The sequence below is a fragment of the Anser brachyrhynchus genome (genome assembly GCF_964034855.1).
Source record: "Anser brachyrhynchus genome assembly, chromosome: 15".
Taxonomy (NCBI): Eukaryota; Metazoa; Chordata; class Aves; order Anseriformes; family Anatidae; genus Anser; species Anser brachyrhynchus.
Genome location: NC_137733.1, coordinates 8,042,720 through 8,064,965, shown reverse-complemented (window position 1 = coordinate 8,064,965; position 22,246 = coordinate 8,042,720). Strand labels below are relative to the sequence as shown.

The following is a 22,246-nucleotide window of genomic DNA, read 5'->3' as shown; positions in this document are numbered from 1 at the left end:
GGCGAAGGCGAGGCGCGAGAACTACAATACCCATAATGACTTGCGCGAGCTGCTCCGGCCCTCCTCCCCGGAAGAGATGGGAGATGTAGTTGCCTGCGTTTTCTGCGTGCTAAGAAACTACACTTCCCGTCAGCCCCTGTGCCGCCCGTTCATTTCTACAGGCTCCACCTCCGCTTCCGGGGGGCAGACGGGACATGTAGTCGGCGCCAAGGCCTCAGACTGGCCGAGAACTACCCGTCCCAGCAGGCCCCGCGCCAGCGCTACCTCAGGAGACGCTTGTGGGCCGCCCCGCGGGGCTCTGGGAAATGCAGTTCGCAAAGGAGCAGCGGCGGCAGGTGACGGTTCCGCGCTCCTTCGTGCCCCGTGAGGGGCCCGGGCGGCAGCCGGGCGGGACGGGCGCGGCCCCGCTGGGGCAAGGAGCGTGTCCGCGCCGGGCTGCAGCCTAGCGCGGGGCGTGTGTGCCTGACTGGGTTTCCCCCCCATACCCGGCCCGGGGGCCAGGTGAAGGCGTGCCGGCCGTTACCTGTGGCAAGCTGCCCCTGCCCGCCTCCTGAAAGCCGAGGTTGGGGGTGACAGCGTCGAAACTGCGCCGCTGTTACCTCCGTGTGCCCTCACGTTAAGGTTCCTAACCATGTCTGCTCCCATGCGAGGTGCCTGTGAACGTTGTGCAAAGGTGGCCGTGGGCCGACAGGACGTGTTAAAGGTTAGGAGTTTGACATTTCCACAGCACACCGACTCAGTTATTGGCTATCATGAAAAAAGTCCCATTCAGTTAGGTTCCCTGTGATCTTGCCAAGTACTGAGACCCTCGACTGGTAAGGCTATGAGAACTTCTATTCAGAAACAAAACAAGAAAAAAAACACACAACCTATAAGTTACGTATCTTCGAAGGAGAAGGGAAGGAATAATAGGAAATAATTTGGTTGGTAGGCCGGACATGGCAGTGGCTGTGTTCTGGCTTGGAAGGTTAAATATAGGTGTTCAGAGCTAGCACCTGGGAAAAGGGAGGCTGCTGGAGTGCTCGCAGGCGAGGACTGAGTCACTCACAGCGTTATTTATGTTTGGACGCTTTAGGGCAAGTCACAGAGTTGTTTTGGAAGTAGACGGCCTTAAAACTAAAATATAAAGATCCCCATTCAGTGCAAAATCCACTGCAGTTTGGGCTGCAGAACTGCAGAAGCTCTCCTGATGTGGCATTTACATGACTTTATGCTGACTGAAGAACTGGACAGTTTCTGGCTGCACATGAGAAGCAACATGTAAGCCCTTGACAAGCAAAAAATTCTATTTGGTAGGTAATGTATGTGTTAATGCAGAAATGTACTTCTAACTGATCATATCCAGGGACAACGCCAGTGTGAAGGGCAGCACTTATAAAAGCTAAAAAGAAAAACTCCCCCCCCCCAGATAATTAACTTTGAAAGAAAAAAAAAATCATGATTATAGACTATACACCTGGTTGGTGAAGGTCTTTCCTTCAATCGCCATTGGCTTAGCATCACCAGGACCTAAAAAATGAGTTTTAAAGACCTTGTGAAAGCTATTGTCTGGTTATTCCCTGGTCTGGTTATTCTAGCTCCTTTCCAGTTTCCAGGCACACATTGTCAGGGCTTCTATTATTCAAAGTTGAATGTAATTAGGAAGATTCTAAATACTACAACAGTAACACGGGTGAGAAGGCTATAGGAGTAAAAGCAGCTAGAATCCTAATGAACACCTCGAGATAGGATTCTCTACTTTTGAAATTCTTTTTTTCTAAATATTAACCTTTGCTTGTTAGGTGACATTTGTTGACCAGTAGGTATCTGCTACATTTCATTTAGTATGGAAACAAGGCTTTTGCATTTTTTTTCTCCCTATCTGTAAGTCTGATACTAACTTTTGAAAGCATTGCCCAGCTTCAGCAAATTTCAGAAGAGATAAAAGTTAATTAAATTCTTTCAGTTTTTGTGGAAAGAAACAGCTGGATAAAGCAACAAGATTTACATTGGTAATTTCACTGAAGATCAGGCAGAAGTAAAATCCTCTTCCCTAGTGATAACATTTGGAACAAAAAAGGAGCTCGGGAGTTACCACTGTTGAATAATAGATAAAAATCCAGTGGAAACCAAGCTTCATGAATTCTGCTGACAGAGTAGCTTGCTATTGTACACTTTTCCTGTCGTTAGAAGCATTTAATAGCTCAGGTTTATAGTGACTACAATGCTGCATTGCAAGCTTTTTTTTTTTTTTTTTTTAATTTGAGCCTTGACAAAGCCTGCAAGTCAGGAAAGGCTTAACTGGAGGCAGGTACTACATTTTCAGAGTAATTAAGGCTTATTTTAAGATTACCAGCACACAGAACATGTAGGCAGCAATTCTTACAAGCACTTTGGCATTCCTTAGAAAGACTTCCTAAATATTTTTGAAATAGAGCTTCGATCTGACAGCTCCCAAAGTTGTGCTACTCCTTCTTCTTTCTTCTTAGCTTTTTTTGTTTTGGGGCACAATTGCATTTTGGTCAGAGGTATGGAAGTATGTATGACCACTGATTTCAGGGGAAAATAATTATGTGTGGTATCCAAGATTCCCTCCTTTCTTGACAGATACTTATTTCCTAGGTACTTGCTAGGATATAAGCAATTAGCCCACAGAATTTCAGAAGATGCCAAATGTCCTTCAGAGTGTACAAACCTGTTTTGCAGGCTGTGTCACTCATAGGAATTATGTAAACTCAAACACGAAGTTTTTAACAGGGCTAGTAGTTTGTTTTTCCACTTAGGAACAGCTGGTACTCAAAACAAAACCTAAGTGGAATCACGATAATTTTATTGGCAAAATATCGACTGGAATGTAAATAGTGGTGTTCTGTTGAGGTTTTAAAGCATTACAAAATCTTTCTGGGTTTAAATCTCTCTGCATCACAATGTTTAGAATAAATACACTCTCTCTGCTTTTAATAAATACCAAAAAGCTTTTCTCAGTGAGAACTACCTATATTCATCACCACCTATTCATCATCAAATCATGGCTGATTTGCATTAGCAAAGCACTGCTTAGAAAATAAGTGATTGGGTCATGTCAGGGTGAACAAGCTGGGACTGGAGGGCAGAGAAACTGCACCCCCCTCAGTCGCAGTTCTGCCCATCCCTGCACTGCCTTCTAGGTCTTGTCAGACACTTTCGCAGAATGAGTTCATCCCTTTAATCTACCTAAAGAATGATCTACTATCTTTTTCCTCCTGGGCTACTGAAACGAATCAACTCGTAAGATGTTGCAAATGCCAGAGCTGGTATAAAGTAAGAGTGGGGAACAATACTTCCTTTTTTTAGTGATAGCTATTCATATATTAAACTATCTTGGGTACTTCCCACAAGTTTACCACTAGTTTCTAGCCTGTGATAAGTCAATCCTATAGCAGTGAAATGGAAGTCCTCGTTCATATAAAATTAGGACTAGTATTCTGTACTCCAGTAGAACCTTTCGTCCAAAGTTCTTACAAACACTCTGCACCCTAGCAGACATACCTATACATATCAGTGTTTCAGTTATGTGAACTGAAGGTGAAAAGAAAAATATTTTTCCCTAGACAGCTTCACACAAGTTCACAGCTCCAAACAGTCAACAGCTCACCACCAATATCTAAGCCCATTGAACTCCATAAAGTAACTAAGGTGGGAGAGTAGTTTTAGGGTGCAGGATTATCAGGAAATTGACTCAGCTTGCCTTGAGATCAGATCAATTCCTGAGCTGTTGCAACATGGGGAAAGAAAGTATTTGGCTGAGATTGGGAGGAGCAGGAAAGGAGTAAGACCTCCCTTTCTGGTGTAGCAGCAAGCTGAAATTCAGCTGACGCACTGTGACACCATGCTCCGAAACTTAAAAGGTATTCAAATATGTACATTAGTTATGCACTTAAATGAGTAGTCTGATATTTAGAATTGCTTTGAAGTCAGATTGAGTCTTTAAGAACAAAGCCAAAAGAACAAGTTATTTACCTGCGAGGAAGAAAAGACAAAAGATGCAAGATAAATTACTAACATTAGAAGAATAACATAGGAAACAGTGCTCAGCTATGACACTGCCATTATAGAAGCACAACTCTTCATGTGAAGCACATGTGAAGGAACAATCCCAAAAGGCATTCTATACATTCAATTTAACATTACGTAAAAGAAACAGGTGGGGTTAGATGAGTCCAGACAGTTTTTGTGACAGATACAGATTAAATGAAATTCAAGTGATATACCTCTCTTGAGGGAATACTGCATTATATATATATATATATTTTTTTTTTTTCTTTTTGGACTAACTTTCATAGTATTCACCAGGCCTGACACAGAACTGAAAATAATGAACTAGTTTAAGTTTGGTTAGGTGCCAGGAAACTATAAAACAATACTTCTAAACTCTGACAATTTCTCTTTTCAGGTAGTCTCTGGAGACGTAGCTGAGAAGTAGAGACACCACATTATGTTTCGGCATGATGGCTTTTTCAAGAGCTGAGTCTATCCTAAGTTCTGCACGTGTTCTCAGAAGCGTAAGTGAATGACAAAGAGGCTTTTATATTTGCACGAGACCATGTATAATCCAGACTGAGATATCTTGACCTGGAAATGTCTTTTCACCGATTTGTTTGCTCTAACCCTCTATTTAACAAATGCTGTTTCAGAGGCTATTACTCTCCCTCTGCTGGACAGTCACATGATTGCTGTATTTGTGTTTTACATTCAGTCTTTATTTTAAGCTCTCTGACTGGAAGAGATATAAATAAAATTCTTCTTTGGCTTTCCTAATGTGGGAAAGCATAAGCTCTCTTCCATAGTCCAGTTGTAGAATTACTCCAAGCTAACAAATGGGTATCCTCAAAGGAATTCAGCAACTTAACTTTTACATTTTCATTGTGGGTTGGTGAAGAGTGCTTCTGACCTTGACTCCTCTTTCCAAGGCCTCTAATCTAGAGTTAAAGTTTTTCTTTCGGAGCAGTAAAAGCACGTATTGCAGGCTTTATAAGGGGTATACAATCAATTGTTTGTACTTCAGAAAGCAAAAGAATTACATAGATCTGTATACCAAAATACCACACTATATTTCTTTGTTTCCATGTTCTCATCTCTCAAACGCTCCAGATGCTCAGCTCATTATCTTCCAAGATGGTCACGTGTTTCTCACTTTTATATGTGGACACAACATTTCATTCTTTTGCTTGTACATCTCTAGAAATAAAGACTGAAAGGTCTTCTTTTAACAAGAGCCATCCCCCCCCCCCCCTTTCTTTTTTTTCTTTCAGGTGACTTTAAATAGAGTTTTCAGCTGAGTGATCTATAGCTTAGCTAGCCTGTTGTTTGGATTTGAAAAATCTTTAAGATGGATGCTAGCTAGTTCCTCATTCAAGGTGCCTCCCTTTGCATGTACAGTCATGGCAGTTTACTCCTTAGGCAGAATTTCTTTTGTGGTTTTGATGCCACAATCCTCCAAACAGATAAATAGTAGGGGGAGATGGTTCAGTTAAGTAATTTTGCTATCGAAACTGTTGTTTATGTATGTTTTTTTGTTTTGCAATCAAAGATCAAAATAAACAAAGATTGGGGTGTTTATAAACCTTATGACAATTGAAAATGTTGTGAATAGCAAAAGGATTACTTAACGTGGAAGGAATGTGCTGAGCAAAGAACACATCCAAGGAAGGGAAGAATGAGATCACTTTAATGATGTATACAGTGACTGAGTTAGGAATTTAAGTGATGGGGAAATCTGTTTTGAAGAAAGGCAGACTGTGTGGTTTTAGAGCCAGGTGTAGGATCAGTGGGAGGAGGTGTCATTTCAGTTAAGATACTGAAGCAGCTGGAAATAAATCCTGTTAAATACGACCCAGATCTGTGTTCAACTGTTCCTATGCTTTCATCTTGTTACTTTGTTAGCAACATTGTGATTAGGAAATTAACCTTCTGCTTCGTCACAGTAATTTTGCTTTCACCCATAAGTTTGTCGGATGTGGCGAGTAAACATTATGAGCACAGTATGTATAAATTCTGTGGAAGTGACAAATTGAAACAGAGCGTATTTTAGCTCCCCTGAGACAAATTTGAGAATCTCGGAGGCTGGGATGCTGACTCGACTGAGCAGCAACGGCAACTTTTAAGTTCCAGGTCCTCAGAAGATCTTCTTCCACTGGTTATAAGCTAGTGTTTTTCTAAAATGGAGTTAAATAATGGAGAAAATTTACAATTCTGGTTACCATCGAATAGTCAGGCTTTTAGCTTGATGCAAAGATTTAAAAAAATGCAGAAAAAGCAGTTAGCATTTAAAGTGGGGCTTACAGTCTAACATACATAGATGCACAAGGCAAGTCCCTACTATCAAACAGAGTTCAGCTGTACCTGATACAGTTTTGCCAGACTGTGTTAGCAAAGAATGTTTTTGTGAGATAATGAAAATGTTGATCTTGGCTCTGAAAATATCCATATATGTTGTTAATGCAGGGTCCATAGAATGTTGTGTAATCACACCTTTTTTTATGGCATCAACTACCTGACATGCAGAAGCTCAGAGTTACCATATCTGCTGTTGGGGTCCATAACATTTCTAGGCCAGATCTCCTGCATCATACACGTGGTAAGAGTTTTATTGCACTCATGTTTCATACAGAAATTTTATGTGCTGTATCCTGGGAAGTGGGAATAGAAAATAAGTTCCATGTGGGATTTTCATATGCTTCCCCCCCCCTTAATTCTCCAAAATTTCAGTGGAGGGAACATTTTGTCCATTAGCGATCCTGTAAGATTTTAGTTTCAGCAGCGACTAAAGCAAAATGGCATTATTGTTAAGAAAAGAGAACATAAGTTGATTTTTAATGCTCTTCTATAGCTCTTTATCATGTTGTTGCAGGAAGTAGTTATTTTGTTATGAAATCTTGAGAATGTAATAGTGAGCTTGTTTCTAGATAGAACTAATTACTCTGGAATTATTATTATATGCCAGTATTTTTATGCCAGAAAATGTCATTTGCATAGGGAATTATTCTGGAATAGGGATAACTAAACCAATTAGAATTTTCCTCCTGTCTCGGGGGAGAGCACATATTGGCAATGTGAGGCCCTACAAGGGAGTTTGAAATAAGTAATTGTTGTTACCTAAACTTGTCCACAGAGACTGAATGGCTAGAAAGTTTGGCTAAACCTATCAGAAGAAACAATCTTGTCAGACTGTAGTGTCTGCTAAGCTCTTCATGTCATTCATGAGTGTTCATGCACATGTATTTTTCTTTTAACTCCGTTAATCCTGTTGGGATTATATCGCTGATTAATTTTATTTATTTATTTTTTTCCATCTGCGAAGTCACTAAAATAGTAGTATGTGGAAGATTATTTTTGCAATACAAAATGTAAGTGCTTACATTAAGAAACAAAGGAAAAACTATGTTCTGTGGAAACTATTGCACCATTATAAAAATGTCACTGGCATTTTAAGAAGTATTAGCTTAATCCAAACTTCCTTGCACATTTATTGTTTTATGCATTGTCCTTAGTAGTTACATAACTATGTTGGCACATGTGGAATATCAGACGAATGAAAAGATCATCTTCCTTCCCCAGAGGGAAAGCCTATTAACACTGCTTTTCTTTTCTATGTAGTTCTTCTTTTCTGTAATTTAGCTTCTAGCTAAGGAAGCTTAGAGCATAGTAAAGGATGCAGAAGTTTTCTGACATTTAGTTGACAATGTTTATACTATAGCTATTTTAATTACTGCTTTTAAGGAACATTTCTTCTTTGAGTTGCTGGTTTTTGTTTTTAATCTTTTTTGGAAATACCAGATGTAGCAACAGCAACATCACTCTTTTCAAAGCAGGGGTCTAATTAAAATGTGCTGAACCAAACAGGCAAAATCCACATTTGCACTGTGCCTGAACAAAATTAAACAATATTGTGCCTAAAAAGAGCATTGTTCTTTGCTGCGTGTAAAAGTTGATGAGCACAACGGATCCTTTAACAATGCCTTTCTTTTGTTTATTAACAGTGTGTACCCTATTCCTAGAACAGTTTATCTCCTCCCAGCCATAACGTGTACAATTAGCAGAATATGGATTTCTGAAAATAATTGTTTCAGATGATTTTAATGCTTTTTAAGGAGATAACTGTCTGTAAGACTGCTGTTCCTTGAAGTGCAGAAACTTTTGGGAAGAAAAACTGGCGTTTTTTTTTTGTATGTGCATTCATCTCAGAGATTTTTAGGACTGTTGTGATGAGGCCATTTATAAAGGACTCTTTTCTTTGGACTTTCTTGGTAAATAGCTTTAGAGTACTGGGAGAGGACCAAGCCTGTACTGCCTATACTAAACAACTTGAAAGTGTATGTTGGTTTGTTGCCTTAGTGGGGGGTGTGGGGGGAGGGAATTACATATGCTACCTAGAAGAGCTGTATCAGCACAAAATGACCGTTGTAGAAGCAACTCTACAGCCAGAAGAATTCTGCTGTAAGCTTTAGCTAATGTTGTTTGTGAAAGGAATGGAATAGCCCTAGCAGAAAACCCTCTTTTGCTTGTTAAATGCTATGTAATTATGCCAACAGAATTTCTGAAGTACAGCCAGGCAAAGAAGCTGGCAGAAGCATGAAAAGAGAAATCCCAAAGCAGTGTCAAAACAAAGCTTAGTTGTTGAAGTTGTGTGGTACGTAGACCTTGAGCCAATGATTTGAGAGAGGATTTTCAGTCTTTATGTTTTATTACTGACAAAATAGTATTTTTTTTTTGGGTATTCTGTCCAGAATTTTCATTTTATTATTTCAGTGTTGAAACTCATAGGTGTTTTTTCTTTTTTTTCTTTTTTTTTTTTTTTCAAATTAAATAGTGAAAGATAAAATTCTCCTTACCTATGCTTCAGAATACTGTAGGGTGCAGAGCAGGACTATCCCTTTCACTAACACCAAGACATTTAATCGGTTTAGCTGTATATAATCTACCATGTCTCTGATGACCTGTAGACCTGTCTGGCTAATTAGACATAAATCGGCTTTGTGCCAAAATAGCCTGATTTAGAATATAGCTCATTACATTTGAGTGACAAATTATTTTAAGACTCACGATATTAACAGTTCTGTGTTTCATACAGTAGGTGTATTCAAGTAGAAGGTCAGCAATGTCAGTTTTGGAGGGAGAGGTATTTTACATCATCTGTGCAAAAAAAAAAAAGCCATTGACAGTAAGTAAAAGCAGACCTACTTCTTATGGACTAGGGAAAGAGAGGAAAATTGAATAGCAAAAATTAAGTAGTTGTGAAGTCTAATACTAGGAAAGAAAGCTTATTTTAGTAGGTTCTGTGAACCAGAAGACTGCTATTGGAGACAGACTATCAACTACACAAGATTTCATCTTGGAAAGAATCCTCACCTCAATTTGTGATATATGTGATTTGAGCCTTGTGTTTTCCATTTCTCTTCTCCCACAGGTGGGGAGAGTTTAGGTTATTAGTGCACTGGGTTTGTTGGCACTGATGAAATAACCAATTAAGACATACAGCAACCATTTAGGAAAGTACCATTTCTGTGCAGGAGGAAACTACAGGAGCTCTTCAAGGATTGATGTAGGGACTAATTTAATGTTTTGATTAATGATAGCACAAGAAATAGGAATAGGTTCATGAAGTTTGTGAACTAATTTTGAAAGCATTATCAACACGAGAACTGTAGATACTATATTAAAAGGAGTATATGTCCTTTAGGATTGAACAGAAACAGGATGAAAGTTATTGGCTTAGAATGCGATGTTTTTCACTTAAGGAATGGAAACTTGCATCACAAGTTGGGAACTCATTAGTTAAAATTGGAAATGAGAGAAGATGTACATGAGGTGCAGTGAATGATCAACATATAACTTTTGGGGCACGAACATGACATGATTATAGAAAAAAGGTAAATGCAGTCTTGTGTATACCAAGAGAGATTTCTGTAAGAAATTGCAGTGTCTGGGTGCCACCATGCAAGACTCAAATACTGAATATTTCATGCAATTCTGATTATCCATGTTCATGACGTGCATTCAGACAGATTCAAAGAAAAGTGAAATACAGATGTAATGAAGTATTATATGAAAATGGATTAGGTGAGCTTTTTGTGCTACAAAGGAAGCAAAAAGAAGAAATGTTGCTGTTCTTTAGAGATAGAAAAGAGTGAAAAGAGAAGTTACTATAAAGAAATACAGTGATACAGTAATGAAGGAGAATAAACTGGTCAACAGATAATGGAAATCACTTTTTTTTGTTTGTTTGTTTTTTAACTGTGGAAATAATGACATTTGGAATGGTCTTTCTGGTAAGTTTATTGTCCTCTAATGGGGATGCATATGGGGGAAGATTCTACTTCTTCTCAGTAGAATCACTCTTCCATTCAAAAAGATTCTGAAGAAGACAAATGGCACGTAAAGGTGTTCTGTTTAGCAGTACCCAGCACTAGCAAGCAAGTTTCAAGGATTCTTTCTCCATGCTAACAACGCTGTATTGTTAAGGAGTTTATCAATTATCATTGTTCAAACATAACAGTACTATTTGTGTTGCCTACTTGGGATTTTTACATGCTATTTAACAACAGCATTTTGTCATCTCTCAGCAAAATACTCCCCACTGTCAATCTGAACATCTTTCTCTTCTTTGAGAAACTTCAAATCAATATGAAAATGCTGTGAACCTACATATTTAGCAAAACTACTTTGTTGAAGAAAGCTAGTATTTGAAATTAACGTACTTACACAATTTATTCAAAGTAATATTTGAAATTAACGTGCTTATATAATTTAGTCAAAGGTCAAGACAACAACAACAAAAAAGCCAATGTTATTGCTGTACTTAAAAATGAGGCAAGAAAACTGTAAAGAACAGCCAAAACAGAGAGAATCCCCCCATATCCCTAGTACACCTGAGGGAAAAAAAAAGCATGAAACTGATTAAAGAACTGGTTCATTCATCTGTTGTGGTTCACATGTGATTTCCATAGTCCACTAAAATAATGTTAAAAACTTTCAGCAGCTGTGATATAATTAGCATTTTTTTTGTAATTTGAGAGCTGTAGATTTCATGAGGAATTTTACTATAGTAAAGACTGTAGGATATGATCCTACAGATATAGTATTGTGTGGCAGCCAGCTGCAGAAAACAATAGAATTAGGCAGCTGATTCCTCTCTAAAATAATAAGGTCTCAGTACAAGTTGTATACATGAATATAAAAATACAACAATGGGAAGTTGTTGGAAAATATTCTATAAAATTAGAGAGCACTTCACTGAAGCCAATGGGATTATATTGATAGATTAAAGCATTGGAACCAGCTTTCCTGAAATTACAGTCTATCCTGAAATTCATTCATCACACTTTGGAATACCATGAAGATACCTTCATGAACATCTGCCTTCTTCAGAGCACGGTTGACCATGTGATTGTCTTCTCCATGACTAAAAAAGTTAAGCAGCACCTTCAAAGCAAAAACTTCGATCACTCTACGGATAAGCTACCAAGTGGTGCTCCATCAGAACTAGGAATGATACTCTAGTGCTAACTTAGGCTTCCTCCCCTAGAGTGTGAATGTATGAAGCAAGAATTAAATCAGAACCAGTTTACGACTCTAGCGCCAGCACTGACTTCACAGTGACATTTTCTGCATCATTCACAGTCTGTATCAATGTTTTCTTTCAGCACACCTAAATCAGATTTTGTCAATTCATGTGTAGTTACTATTAATCTTGAATAGACAGAAAAGCCTGTAATAGCCTACAGCTGTGCACCTGGCCTATAGGAAAAAAGTGAAGAAGCTACAACAACCTATTAAATCTGCTAGAGACTAGAATACGGATTGCTTTATTAGACTATTTTACTAAGAACAGCTTTTGCATTCCCACATGGTGAATTTCCTGGGAAAATTTCTCAAACATAGTAATGTGGTATGAAATTATGATTCCTTATGCAGTATTTTTCTCTTCCCTTTCTGTAGTCAAAAAAACAATTAACTTAATCATATCAAAGAGAAACTTAACTATAAATAAGCCTGTAATTCTAATCAATTTTCAGCAGTGATACTGGATTGAAGCAGTTATTGCAGCTTGCTAGATGACTAACTTTGTGCTTAAAAGGAATTCTATTAGACAAAACGTCCATGCTGAAGTAGGATGTGTAAATTATCTTAATTGTAGAGGTCTACTGGCAAGGCTCTTAATTCATGGGAGGAGACCAAATATTATTTTCAGAAATGTTACATTCCCTGCGTGTATACAGATAAATCTACAGATGCTCAGTGTACCCCATCACCTGGCTGGGAGGGAGATGTGTATGCTCTGTCACAAGAATGAAATCTATGGCTAACCTATTTCACCGTGCTGGGTACCACAGTTTTAGAACAGCATAGGTTCTGCATTACATTTAAAAATAAATAAACAGGTAATATTTTAGATAAAAAATATCAAATGTTCATTAGGTCTTCTTTACTCATATAAGCATGGTTATAAGCAAAAAGAAAAAACAAAAGAAAGAACCCCCCCAGAAAACAGCCAGTTGAAAACCCAAAAGTGAACCAGGCAAAACAAGTCATCCAAAACCTAATAGACTAGATAAATGAGGCTACTTTGGAATTCAGGAGCAACATGCCAGTAACTAAACCTCCATATTTTGTCTATCCATTCTAGTCGAAGGTCTTAGATGTATTTGGTACAATACAATGTTGTTGTTGAACTTTTAGAGTATCTTAGTTAGAAAACCATTTACAAAAAGTAATTCTCTCATCATCTGTGTATTCTAAATATTATTGTACATACAGAGAAACAAGTACAAAGGAAGTTGTCTGAAGTTGCAGAATGACTCAGTGGCACACCTAGAAACTGGATTGTTCATATCTTGTTACTGCTGTGCCTTCTGCCTCTATTTTTTCATCTCATTCCCTTTGGACAGGGACAGAAGAACAAAACATAAACATCTCATAGTCTGCAAATTACAGGAAAACACTTACTGCAGCCTATCACCTTGAAAAAAACCACGAAATTCTAAAACCAAGAAAAATTATTGTGAGGTTCTGTTTGGAGATCCTCTTGCTTTTCTACAGCTTGTAAAGTTTAGCACCTGCTCAAGAAATGTCTTCTATAAATAACCATTTTCTGTTTCAGACAGAATTTACATTGAAAATTATCTTGGTGCAGCTGTTCGTTTTTTTTCTACAATTGTGATTTGCCAAAAAGGAATATTAATTTCTTGGGGGCCTTAGAGTTGAACCCTTTTGACATGATGCTGTGTAGTAGAGCTGTGATTGAAGTCTGTTGCTGCTAACAGTTCTTAGAACTGCTAAAACGGAGACTTGAAAAGCCCTTTGTAGATGGTCCTCACTCTTACCATTTCTGTGGCTTTTCAGTTCCGTAATTACTGACCCTGATGGCACGCTGCCCTAAAAATGAATACTTTGATAATCTGGTGCTCTCTTGTAAGCCTTGTCATCTTCGATGTTCTGGTATGCCACCACCTTCATGTGAAAACTACTGTGATAAGAGTAAGTAGTTTTTCTGCAGTACTTTGTAGCTATGCTGGGCATTTTCATGTTGTATTTTACATAGATTCATATACATACAAACTTAAAAGAGATAATCTAAAACCTGGAAGATGTTTATCAGAATAATATATAGGCTCAACAGTATTAAAGAAATGTACAGGATATCAATATATACATATTTCAGTACTGTATGAGTATGTTTGAGTGTGTTAAGAGTAAACTGTTAAAGCTCTCTAGCTTTACTTATGCTGTCACTTAAAAGAAATAGCTGTTGCTCCTTTGATATAGAAGTTTTATGTATTGGGCACGTGTTTACTGTACATTGGTTATTGCTTACAATGAATTTAATGCATTTCTTTATTTCATAAGGTACTGATTCAGGTGGAGTTCTTTGGATTTGTTTGGGCTTTGGAGTAATTTTAATGCTCACTTTATTCACATTAATGGTCTTGTTTAAGTGGAAGCGCCTAAAGCAACTAAAAGAAAAACTGAAAAACACAGGTGAATAAATATGATTCTTTATCAAATAATTAAGTTGTTCTACTTTCTAGCTACTTTTATAACCTAAACACATTACATATAACATATTCCAGATTCTGATAACTGTCTGTGGATTGTTTCTTATTTCTCAGATAGTCTTAATGAAGTTATTAAAGTTATTAGGGAGTAAAATATCCAGATGGTGACTTGTAAAAGGAGCAATCTCTGTTTGTTAGTTCTAGATCATGTCACGACTGTATTTGCTTACTTATGTATACCTGGCTTAATTGCTGGTGTTTGAGAAATCACTTAGGAACCTTAAATAGCAAATGATTGTTTTAATGGCTTCATTCTCCTCCTATTGAATAGAAAGGTAGAGGATACACATTTAATATTGGCATTCCATCTTAGAAGAAATTAAATAATGTTACTTAATTTTCTGGCTTGTGAGAAGTGTATGTGGTATATTTTGGGAAGGTGGGAAAATTTTGTAAAATGTAAAAATAATTCACACTGGTATTTGTGGAAAGTTCAGCCAATAAATAATTGATTAGAAAATATGTATTTGGTAACTTGAATGCTTATCCTGAAATATAGGGGGGACATTGTCATAGAACAAAAGATTATTGTTTATAACTGCATCTTACAACTTTCCCTGCATCTTAAAACTTTCACTAAGGCTAGGAATACAGGTGGAACATAAAGAAACTTGGATCCTTAATAACTGTATGTCTGGTATAGCATGATGTATGTACTAAATTAACTTTTGTATAATTACAGGCTCTTCTGTGGAGCTGAATGATGTTCTCAAGGCTAATACAGAAAGCACTGTGCAGACAGATGGAATTAGACACTCACTTCAAAGTGAAACATTAATGTATTCAGTGGAGGAATGCACTTGTAGTGACTGTGGCTTGGTAAAACCTCAGACTGGCTGTGAAACTTCATTTCCATTACCAGCTACGGAAGAAGGAGCTACTGTTCTAGTTACAACAAAATCCTTTGATTATTGCAACTATATTCTGGGTGCTGCGTGTCTATGAGAGAAGTAGTAAATTTTTACTGCATAATAATAACTCAGTTATTCGAGTATAGCTATTAATCTTCATAGTTAGAGTTAGTGGGGAAGGCTAGTACATCTTCCTTTTAGACCCTGCATCAAACTTTCATTTATATTGTCATATTATTTTTAATTCTTTGGTCAAATTTTTTTACATTATTCTCAAATACCAAAATAGTGACTGGAATTTTTAAATTCTGAAAGTCCCTATGTACAATGGCTCTTTCAGTACTTTGAGATTGTATCTACTTACACCAGATATATGCAAACTCATCAATAAACAATCTTGCAATTATATGTTTCATGATAAATCCAGATCTTACGCTGAAAATTGCTTGAGGCAGAAATGAAGATCTACATAGCATCCCCAGCATTGCAAAGAATAATTTCAAATAGCCTCTGTGATGCTTGAAATAGGAATGTTCCAATGATGAGTACCTTTGCTGAGTACAGAGTGCCTCCTAGCTCAGATAGGATCTCAGGGTCACATGAAAGGGGGTTGCGGTGCTGTGGAGTACCACACATATAATCCTGATGGTGGACATGGTGGACAATATCCTTTAAATGCCAATTTTTTTTTTTCAGACTGTCTTATAAAGATTTCTTTTTACATAGTTTTTTTTTTTTTAATTTGTTATTTGGACAGGTACTGCTGATTAGATACTGTCATGGTAGGCTATCGTGTGGCCTGAAACTAGGAATATACTTGTGTCACCTTGCCTCCCAAGTGTCATTTTCCTAATATTAGGCCAGTGTTATTCTTGGACAACTGCAACAACAACAATCCTTTTGTATGTAGCTAACTTTCCATCTAAGGTTCTTGCATGAAGGATAAATTATAAGCTTGTAAGACTAGTGAATTGCACAAACACTATGAACGATCCATATTACAGCATCTTTGTGGCTGACCACAGTCAGTTTGGATCAGTTAGGAGTTAGCTGTGCAGGTCTCCCACATGCAGCCAAGAACTCTGAAGAAGGCCTACAGGACTATTACAGTTTTCATTATTGCTGTACCTAGGAAGTCTTGAAAAAAAAGGTTGTGATCTGCTGCTCCACACAGTGTGGAGCAACTTAGAACATAGAATCATTAAGGTTGGAAAAGACCTTCAAAATCATCTGGTCCAACTGTCCTCCTACTACCACTATCACCCACTGCACCATGTCCTGAACACCCCCAGGGATGGTGACTCCACCACCTCCCTGGGCAACCCATCCTAATGCCTGACTGCTCTTTCTGAGAAGAAATGTCTCCTGATTTCCAACTTAAACCTCCCCTGGCGCAACTTGAGGCCATTTCCTCTAGTCAACTTGTGGTAAATACAACACTGCATACTGATTTTTTATTTTTTTGGTTGGTCCGTTGGGGACCCAGGAGCTGGACTTGGCAATCCTTGCGGTTCCACGATTCTCTGATTTACACAGGGGGTAAACACAAATCAGCGAGATAAAGCCTTAAAACGAATCCACAAACGTTCAGAAAAGCCTCAAATCAGCTCTGACAGTTGTTCTGGAAGGAGGTTTCAAACTCCCTGGACCGCTTTTGGAACGCGATCGCGCCCCGAACCGCCGCTGCTGCCTCGCCTCCCTCAGTGCTCCCTCAGAGCCCCCTCAGCCGCGGGGCTGCTGCCTCACGGCGCTCGGGGCCGGGCGGGCCCTGGGGGCGCTGAGGGCCCTGCTTGGCAAGCGACAGCCGCTACGGAGCCATCGTTTATCCACGCCGTGTTTATCTTCCGGAGCGGCTGGGGGGCGGCTTTCCGGGGTGGAGCGTGTGCCGGGACCGGCCCGGCTCCGGGCAGTGAGGGAGCGGCTGCGGCTCGGAGAGGTGGCGAGCCCAGCGGGCACCATGAGCGGTGAGTGAGGGGGCTCCGGCCGGTTCTGGGGGGGCTGCTGGGGCTGAGGTGGCCCTGGGGGTCCCCTGAACGGCCCCGAGGTCCCCTGAAAGGCCCCTTCCCGGCCGTGCTCCCCCGCGGCGGGAGCGGGGAGCTTCGGTCCCTGGTAAGGGTCCCCTCACGTCCCCCTCACCGTGCCCCGCTGCTGCTCCGGCCCCCTCAGGGGTGTTTTATCTCGGCAGGACTCAGGGATGTTCTGAGGAAATAAACGGCCAAAAGTAAATTGAAGCAACCCCCCAAAAAATAAAGACTTTCTAACGTGCAGTTGGTGAGCCCTGGCGGGGTGACTGGGGTGCAGGCACTGGGCTGACAGTCCATTCTGACAGACAGCAGGTTTGTGCTGTAAATATGATAGCATCAGTGGCACTTAGTATGTCTTGAAGCACATTGATAAGTTTTTTTTTTTCTTTTTTTCCCCCCCCCAAGAAGGGGAGGTGCTTTAGAAAATACTTTTCATGGCTCTGTTTCTACATCTTCAGTGATGGATGTCATCTCCAACCCTGAGCGTCATCTGCACTGAGAATTGGATCATAGCTTTTTCTTCCATCCTGATTTGAGGCATAGTGAGATTGTTTCCCAAAGATGCTAAGAAAAAAAATTGAAGTGCCAACTGAATTACCTAAACATTATATTTTTTAGGAAATAGCAGCCATTTCTGAAAATGAAACCAAAAATGAAAACAGCTGTATTTTTCTCTGTTTTGTTCTCACCTTTGTGGTAAGAAGAAAACGAAATACTACAGAAGAGATGAAGAAAAAAGAGATTGTTGTGGGGAAAATTGTAAATTAGCATTGCGAAAAATGCAAGTAGCAGTCAAATCTCTCAAACCATGGAAGAAGAAAGTTTCTTGAATGTTTCACGTCTTAAAACTGTAGACTAGATCCTAATTCTGAAGTTCTCGAGAGTCAGTATTTTCATATGGAAAACCTCAGCCCTTCAATGATGAGTTCAGGCTGGGAGTGGCCTTGTGCAAATCAGTGCCTAAGTCTGGCTAGGTGACTTGGGAGCTCCATTTCAATTCAGTTTTGTGACTCAAAGGCAAGGTGGCACCTCTTGTGGCATAAAGAAAGCCTCATAGTGTAGTTATTGAAAAAAATACAGAATTAAGGGGAGAGAAAATATTTAATTGCCTAAAAATAATGATGTCTGATGTGACATTAGGGCTAGTAGTCCAAGTGCTTGGCTAACCTACTTGTATGTAGCCCTTGCCAAGACCTATGTGAATTTTCTACCACTTAACACCATGGTCTATACTTATTTCCCTCCCCAATTTTAGACCTGAAAATTAAAAGGATTGCTCCTAAAATATAGGTATAAGACCTCTTTCCTTAATGGCCATTATCTATTTATAGCATACATATTTTTTAGCTACGGTGTATTTCTAGTGGATGTGAAGGCAACTTCCTGTTGATTTCAGCATTTCTTAATAACACCTATTAATTACGTACAACTGTTTTATTGGACAGTGTTGAAAAAACTAAACTTTCAAGGGAAGTTACACAGGGGTAGTAGAGTTATATACTTGTCAAAAATCAGGGACGTTGTCAGTTTTATGACAGCTTTGCACAAAAAACAAGGCTAATTCAGTATGAGGCAGTGGAATCATAATAGTATAGTACTACAAGGTAGTATGTAAATCAGGCCTGGGGTTGTTTTTGGCTTGTATCCTCAGAACGTATTAGAGCAAGCAAAAGCAGTTACAGGCTGAAATTTTACATTTAAGACTTCAAGAAGTATGTGAGAGCATCCTGAGTCTCTTTTTTTTTTAAACCATACGGGGATGAAGACAACCGTACTCGTAAAGAATTGGATGGAAATCCTGTTTTCCTGTACTTGCGTAGTGAATTTCTTCTGCTGTATGTGTGGATATTTCTGTCACAGCATGGAGAGAAGTTTATTTTGAAAACAGGAAAACATGACCATCAACAGCGAAGAATGGCAGGGTTACAAAGGCAGGTGCAGGACTTGAGGCTCTTTTTAACTTTTTGACTGAACAGTTGGAGATAGGAGGAGGCTCTTGTTTTTGCTATTTTATACTTATGTTTTCACAATTATTTCTAGACATATGTATGAACTTCCTTTTTTATTGTGTTAGTCTAAATATAGCCTTCTGAGTAATGCTGTTTTTTTGCATTATATGTTTTGTATTTCTATGTGTGTTATTGGAGGTTTTACTGCTCTTCTCAATCAGTAGAAGAGTATTTTGCTCAGTTTGTGATAGGCTGTTATTCTTTAAATTAACTAGAGTTGATCACACTCAGCTGGTACTTTTTGCATGTGAATATATGTTATTTGTTTGAAGACTGTTTAGAAAATCATGAAGACTGCAAAAGAGATAAATCTGTAATAGAGTTGGTAGAGGTTTGCTTTTACGTTCCATCTAATTGAGACAAAGATAACTTCTAAAAATTGTGTACCTGTTACAAATATTGTTAGAGTACGACATTTTCTAGGCTTATTGCAAAGAAGAAAACCTATCCTATGCTTGGACGGGAAAAAAAGCAATCTTAATGTTTCAATTTCTAAGAAAAAAAGGCTTTGTGAATATTATTTTTCATCTACCAATGAACTTTGTGTTAAACAGAGCAATAGTTGAGTTCTGCAGGCTTGCGTTGAGCAGCAGCCTCAGCCAGCCTTCTATATGGACATTCAGCGGCCTACTAACCCTGTTAACGGTGAAGGTGATCTGAACTAGCTATGGAAATCATTAGTCATAATCACGTTCAGTCATAATTGTTATTAGCCCAAATTTAAGTACAATAAGGACAAAATAGACGTTGTACTGCACTCTGTGTAAATTTAAGGCTGTTTGATATCATGTTCTTTAGTCTTCTGGAACATTAATTAGCACAGTGATCATCTTCTGTGGGTTTTCTGTATTCTATGTTCAGAGTCTAGTATCTAGTTACAAACCATTTCCATGTTATCAAATAGATACAAAGGTGCCAAAGAGATTGTATTCCAAGTGCAATCCAGTTTTTAAATTTCAAACTTAACCCACATAATTAATATTTTCATTTGAAAGATGTTTTTTGGATTGGGGACTTATTAATTACATGCATTTGTTTAGAAGTAGTCTCAAACTTCATGTAAAGAGCAATGTCGCGTTACGCCCGTTCTCCCAGGTGCACGGATAGCATAAGACTGTAGAAGGAAGGAGTTTGAAACAGTGTGGAGTATCTTCAGGTTTGTGTATGTTTGATGTTGCTGTTTATAAAGGGTTGTGTTAAAAGTTGGGATTTAATCATTTTCTTTGTTTTACAGTTCTGGGATTTATTATAAGGCAGTAGATGCATAGGGGCGTGTCTCCATTCTTGGCGATGTGTGCATGATAAGAACGCTGAGCATGATTTTTTTAAGACTGATTTCTGAAGTAGCACACAATAGAGTAGTAAGGTTTATATGAATTAAGCGTTCTCTTCATAATGACATAACTGTTTGGAAGTTAGAACCTACTTGGTGCAGGGTTTGTTTCTGGTGTCCCGTGCTAGTGTTGAGCGTTGTGTATGTTTTCAGCTGTTTGTGCACATTGGAGTATTTGAGTAACAGAACCAAACCTCACATGTCACATGTCTGCACAGTTTGAGTCAGACTTCAGAATCGGAAGTGTAATTTCTTGAGAATTCCCTGTAATCAGACAAATAAGCCTTGTGAATATTTCCTCTTGTTTTCTTTATTCAGGCATCATGTGTATTACAGATTCACACACCCCTCCCCCCCCCCCCCCCCCCGCCCCGCTCCTAGCCCCATGCTTAAGTTGCAACAAAGAGTAATTTCAGTAGGACAAATTCTTTGCCCTCTTGCTGGGATAGAAGAGAGCCCCTGTGAAGGTAGGAAATCCTGGGGCTGGCACCTGGCAGTGCTGGCCAGCAAGAGGTGGAGTCGCGTATGTTTGATATCCCTCTTTACTAGAGGTCTTATTGCGTGCTGTTTGATTTTCAGTATCTGGAGAAACTTGCTGAGTTTTGGTAATTGGCTTTCAGTCTGTGCATATATTAATTGAATGTCCTTTGAGAGAAAAAGGAGAATAGGACGACTTTAACTACAGGCAGGTCAGAGATGTTTTTGAGGGATGTTTTGAGCCCAAGCTCGGAATAAAAAATGGTAGACACAATGTAGGTTAATTAAACGACAAGTTTTGTACATATTCACATGAGTTTATGAAGCGTGTTTAGACAAGCAAAGTATGGTATTTGTTGTCATGTTGTGTGGTTGCTTGTGCAGTCACAAACTATGTATTACAGGTTTTAATCTGGCAGAAGGCTGTGCTGGTAGCTAAATTTTAAGGGCTTTATCATAATAATAGTTCTCCATTCACCTAACTTAAAACTCTTTCTACAGTAAGGTTGCTTGGCAGTAACAGGGTATTCTTGCTGTCTCTTTCCCATTTTCTATTCTTTTCTTGTGCTGTGATGATATACTACACCGGTAGTTGTCCCAGTATGAGAATTTATGGGGTTGCAGGGTGAGCTGCATCATACACCTAATCCAACCAAAAAAAAATCTTAAACTAGGTCAGTTCCAGCCTTGCAATATGGCCCCACAGGTGGTTGTGCTAAGAAGGTAGGAGCAAGCTGTGCTGCCTGCACACAATTAAATTATTTTTGATATTGCTGCAGTATACCTTGTATCATGAAACAGCTCTTACTAAAAATAAGACTTTAGATTGTTTTTCAAACAGTATTCCTGCATATTAGAGAGACACTACTTGAAACATCAAAATACAGGCTTATACCACATCATTTTACTTAGAGAAAATACATTAATAAATTTAATGGAATAACTGGCATATGAGGAAAGTTTTTCACAACACTGATGTTGACTTCAATCTACTTTTCTCAAAACAGTGTTTACTTAATAATATAACTTTGTTGATTTTTCAGTTTCACAGAACAATGACACTAAAAGACAGTTTCTTCTAGAACGGTTACTGGATGCAGTTAAACAGGTGAGAAATCCAATTAATATTTCTACAGTATACATACTGTTTTGTCAGTACTGGCAGGCTCTGTCTGTCTGTCTTTCTGTCTTCTTACCAGATAAACAAGAAATCTTGTCTTGCATACAGTACTACTGAGTTTGTGTATCTGCTAGCAAATGAGTATTATGCAGTGCTTGTTTAAAATTCTTGCATAGACAAATTATATTTGCAATACTTATTCTATGTCTGAGTTAAATAGTAGTATCCTGCAAAGCTAAATTGGATAACGTTACAGTAGCAGCTTTTTTTCTTCACACTAGGATTTTAATGAATGGGTTAAAATACAGTAAAGATGAGATTGATTTTTGTATCAACGTGAAGTTTAGCAAGTAGAATTTC

General features: G+C 38.6%; 2 protein-coding genes across 10 annotated transcripts in view; both read left to right on the top strand.

Moving 5' to 3' along the window:
• Positions 1–187: 187 nt before the first annotated feature.
• On the top strand, positions 188–16,182 carry TNFRSF17 (TNF receptor superfamily member 17). Of its 7 annotated transcripts, none has more exons than XM_080557337.1 (6): positions 188–335; positions 4,412–4,520; positions 6,463–6,595; positions 13,360–13,494; positions 13,864–13,995; positions 14,755–16,182. In XM_080557337.1, exons 4-6 carry the CDS (start codon positions 13,380–13,382, stop codon positions 15,015–15,017), a joined length of 510 nt encoding a protein of 169 aa, XP_080413463.1. In that variant the 5' UTR covers positions 188–335; positions 4,412–4,520; positions 6,463–6,595; positions 13,360–13,379; the 3' UTR covers positions 15,018–16,182. The 7 variants fall into 7 exon arrangements, with proteins under 7 accessions (XP_080413463.1, XP_080413460.1, XP_080413459.1 ...); XM_080557336.1 differs by lacking the exon at positions 188–335 and adding an exon at positions 3,415–3,866; XM_080557334.1 differs by lacking the exon at positions 6,463–6,595.
• Positions 16,183–16,744: 562 nt separating this feature from the next.
• SNX29 (sorting nexin 29) overlaps positions 16,745–22,246 on the top strand; it is a 138,790-nt gene continuing 133,288 nt past the window's right edge. For all 3 annotated transcript variants that reach the window (XR_013939797.1, XM_080557310.1, XM_080557311.1), the window contains exons 1-2: positions 16,745–16,887; positions 21,810–21,874. Coding sequence is in view for 2 of the 3 variants with exons in the window: in XM_080557310.1 (XP_080413436.1) it covers positions 16,881–16,887; positions 21,810–21,874 (72 nt within the window). In the remaining variant the exon portion in view is untranslated. The remainder of the gene's footprint in view (positions 16,888–21,809; positions 21,875–22,246) is intronic.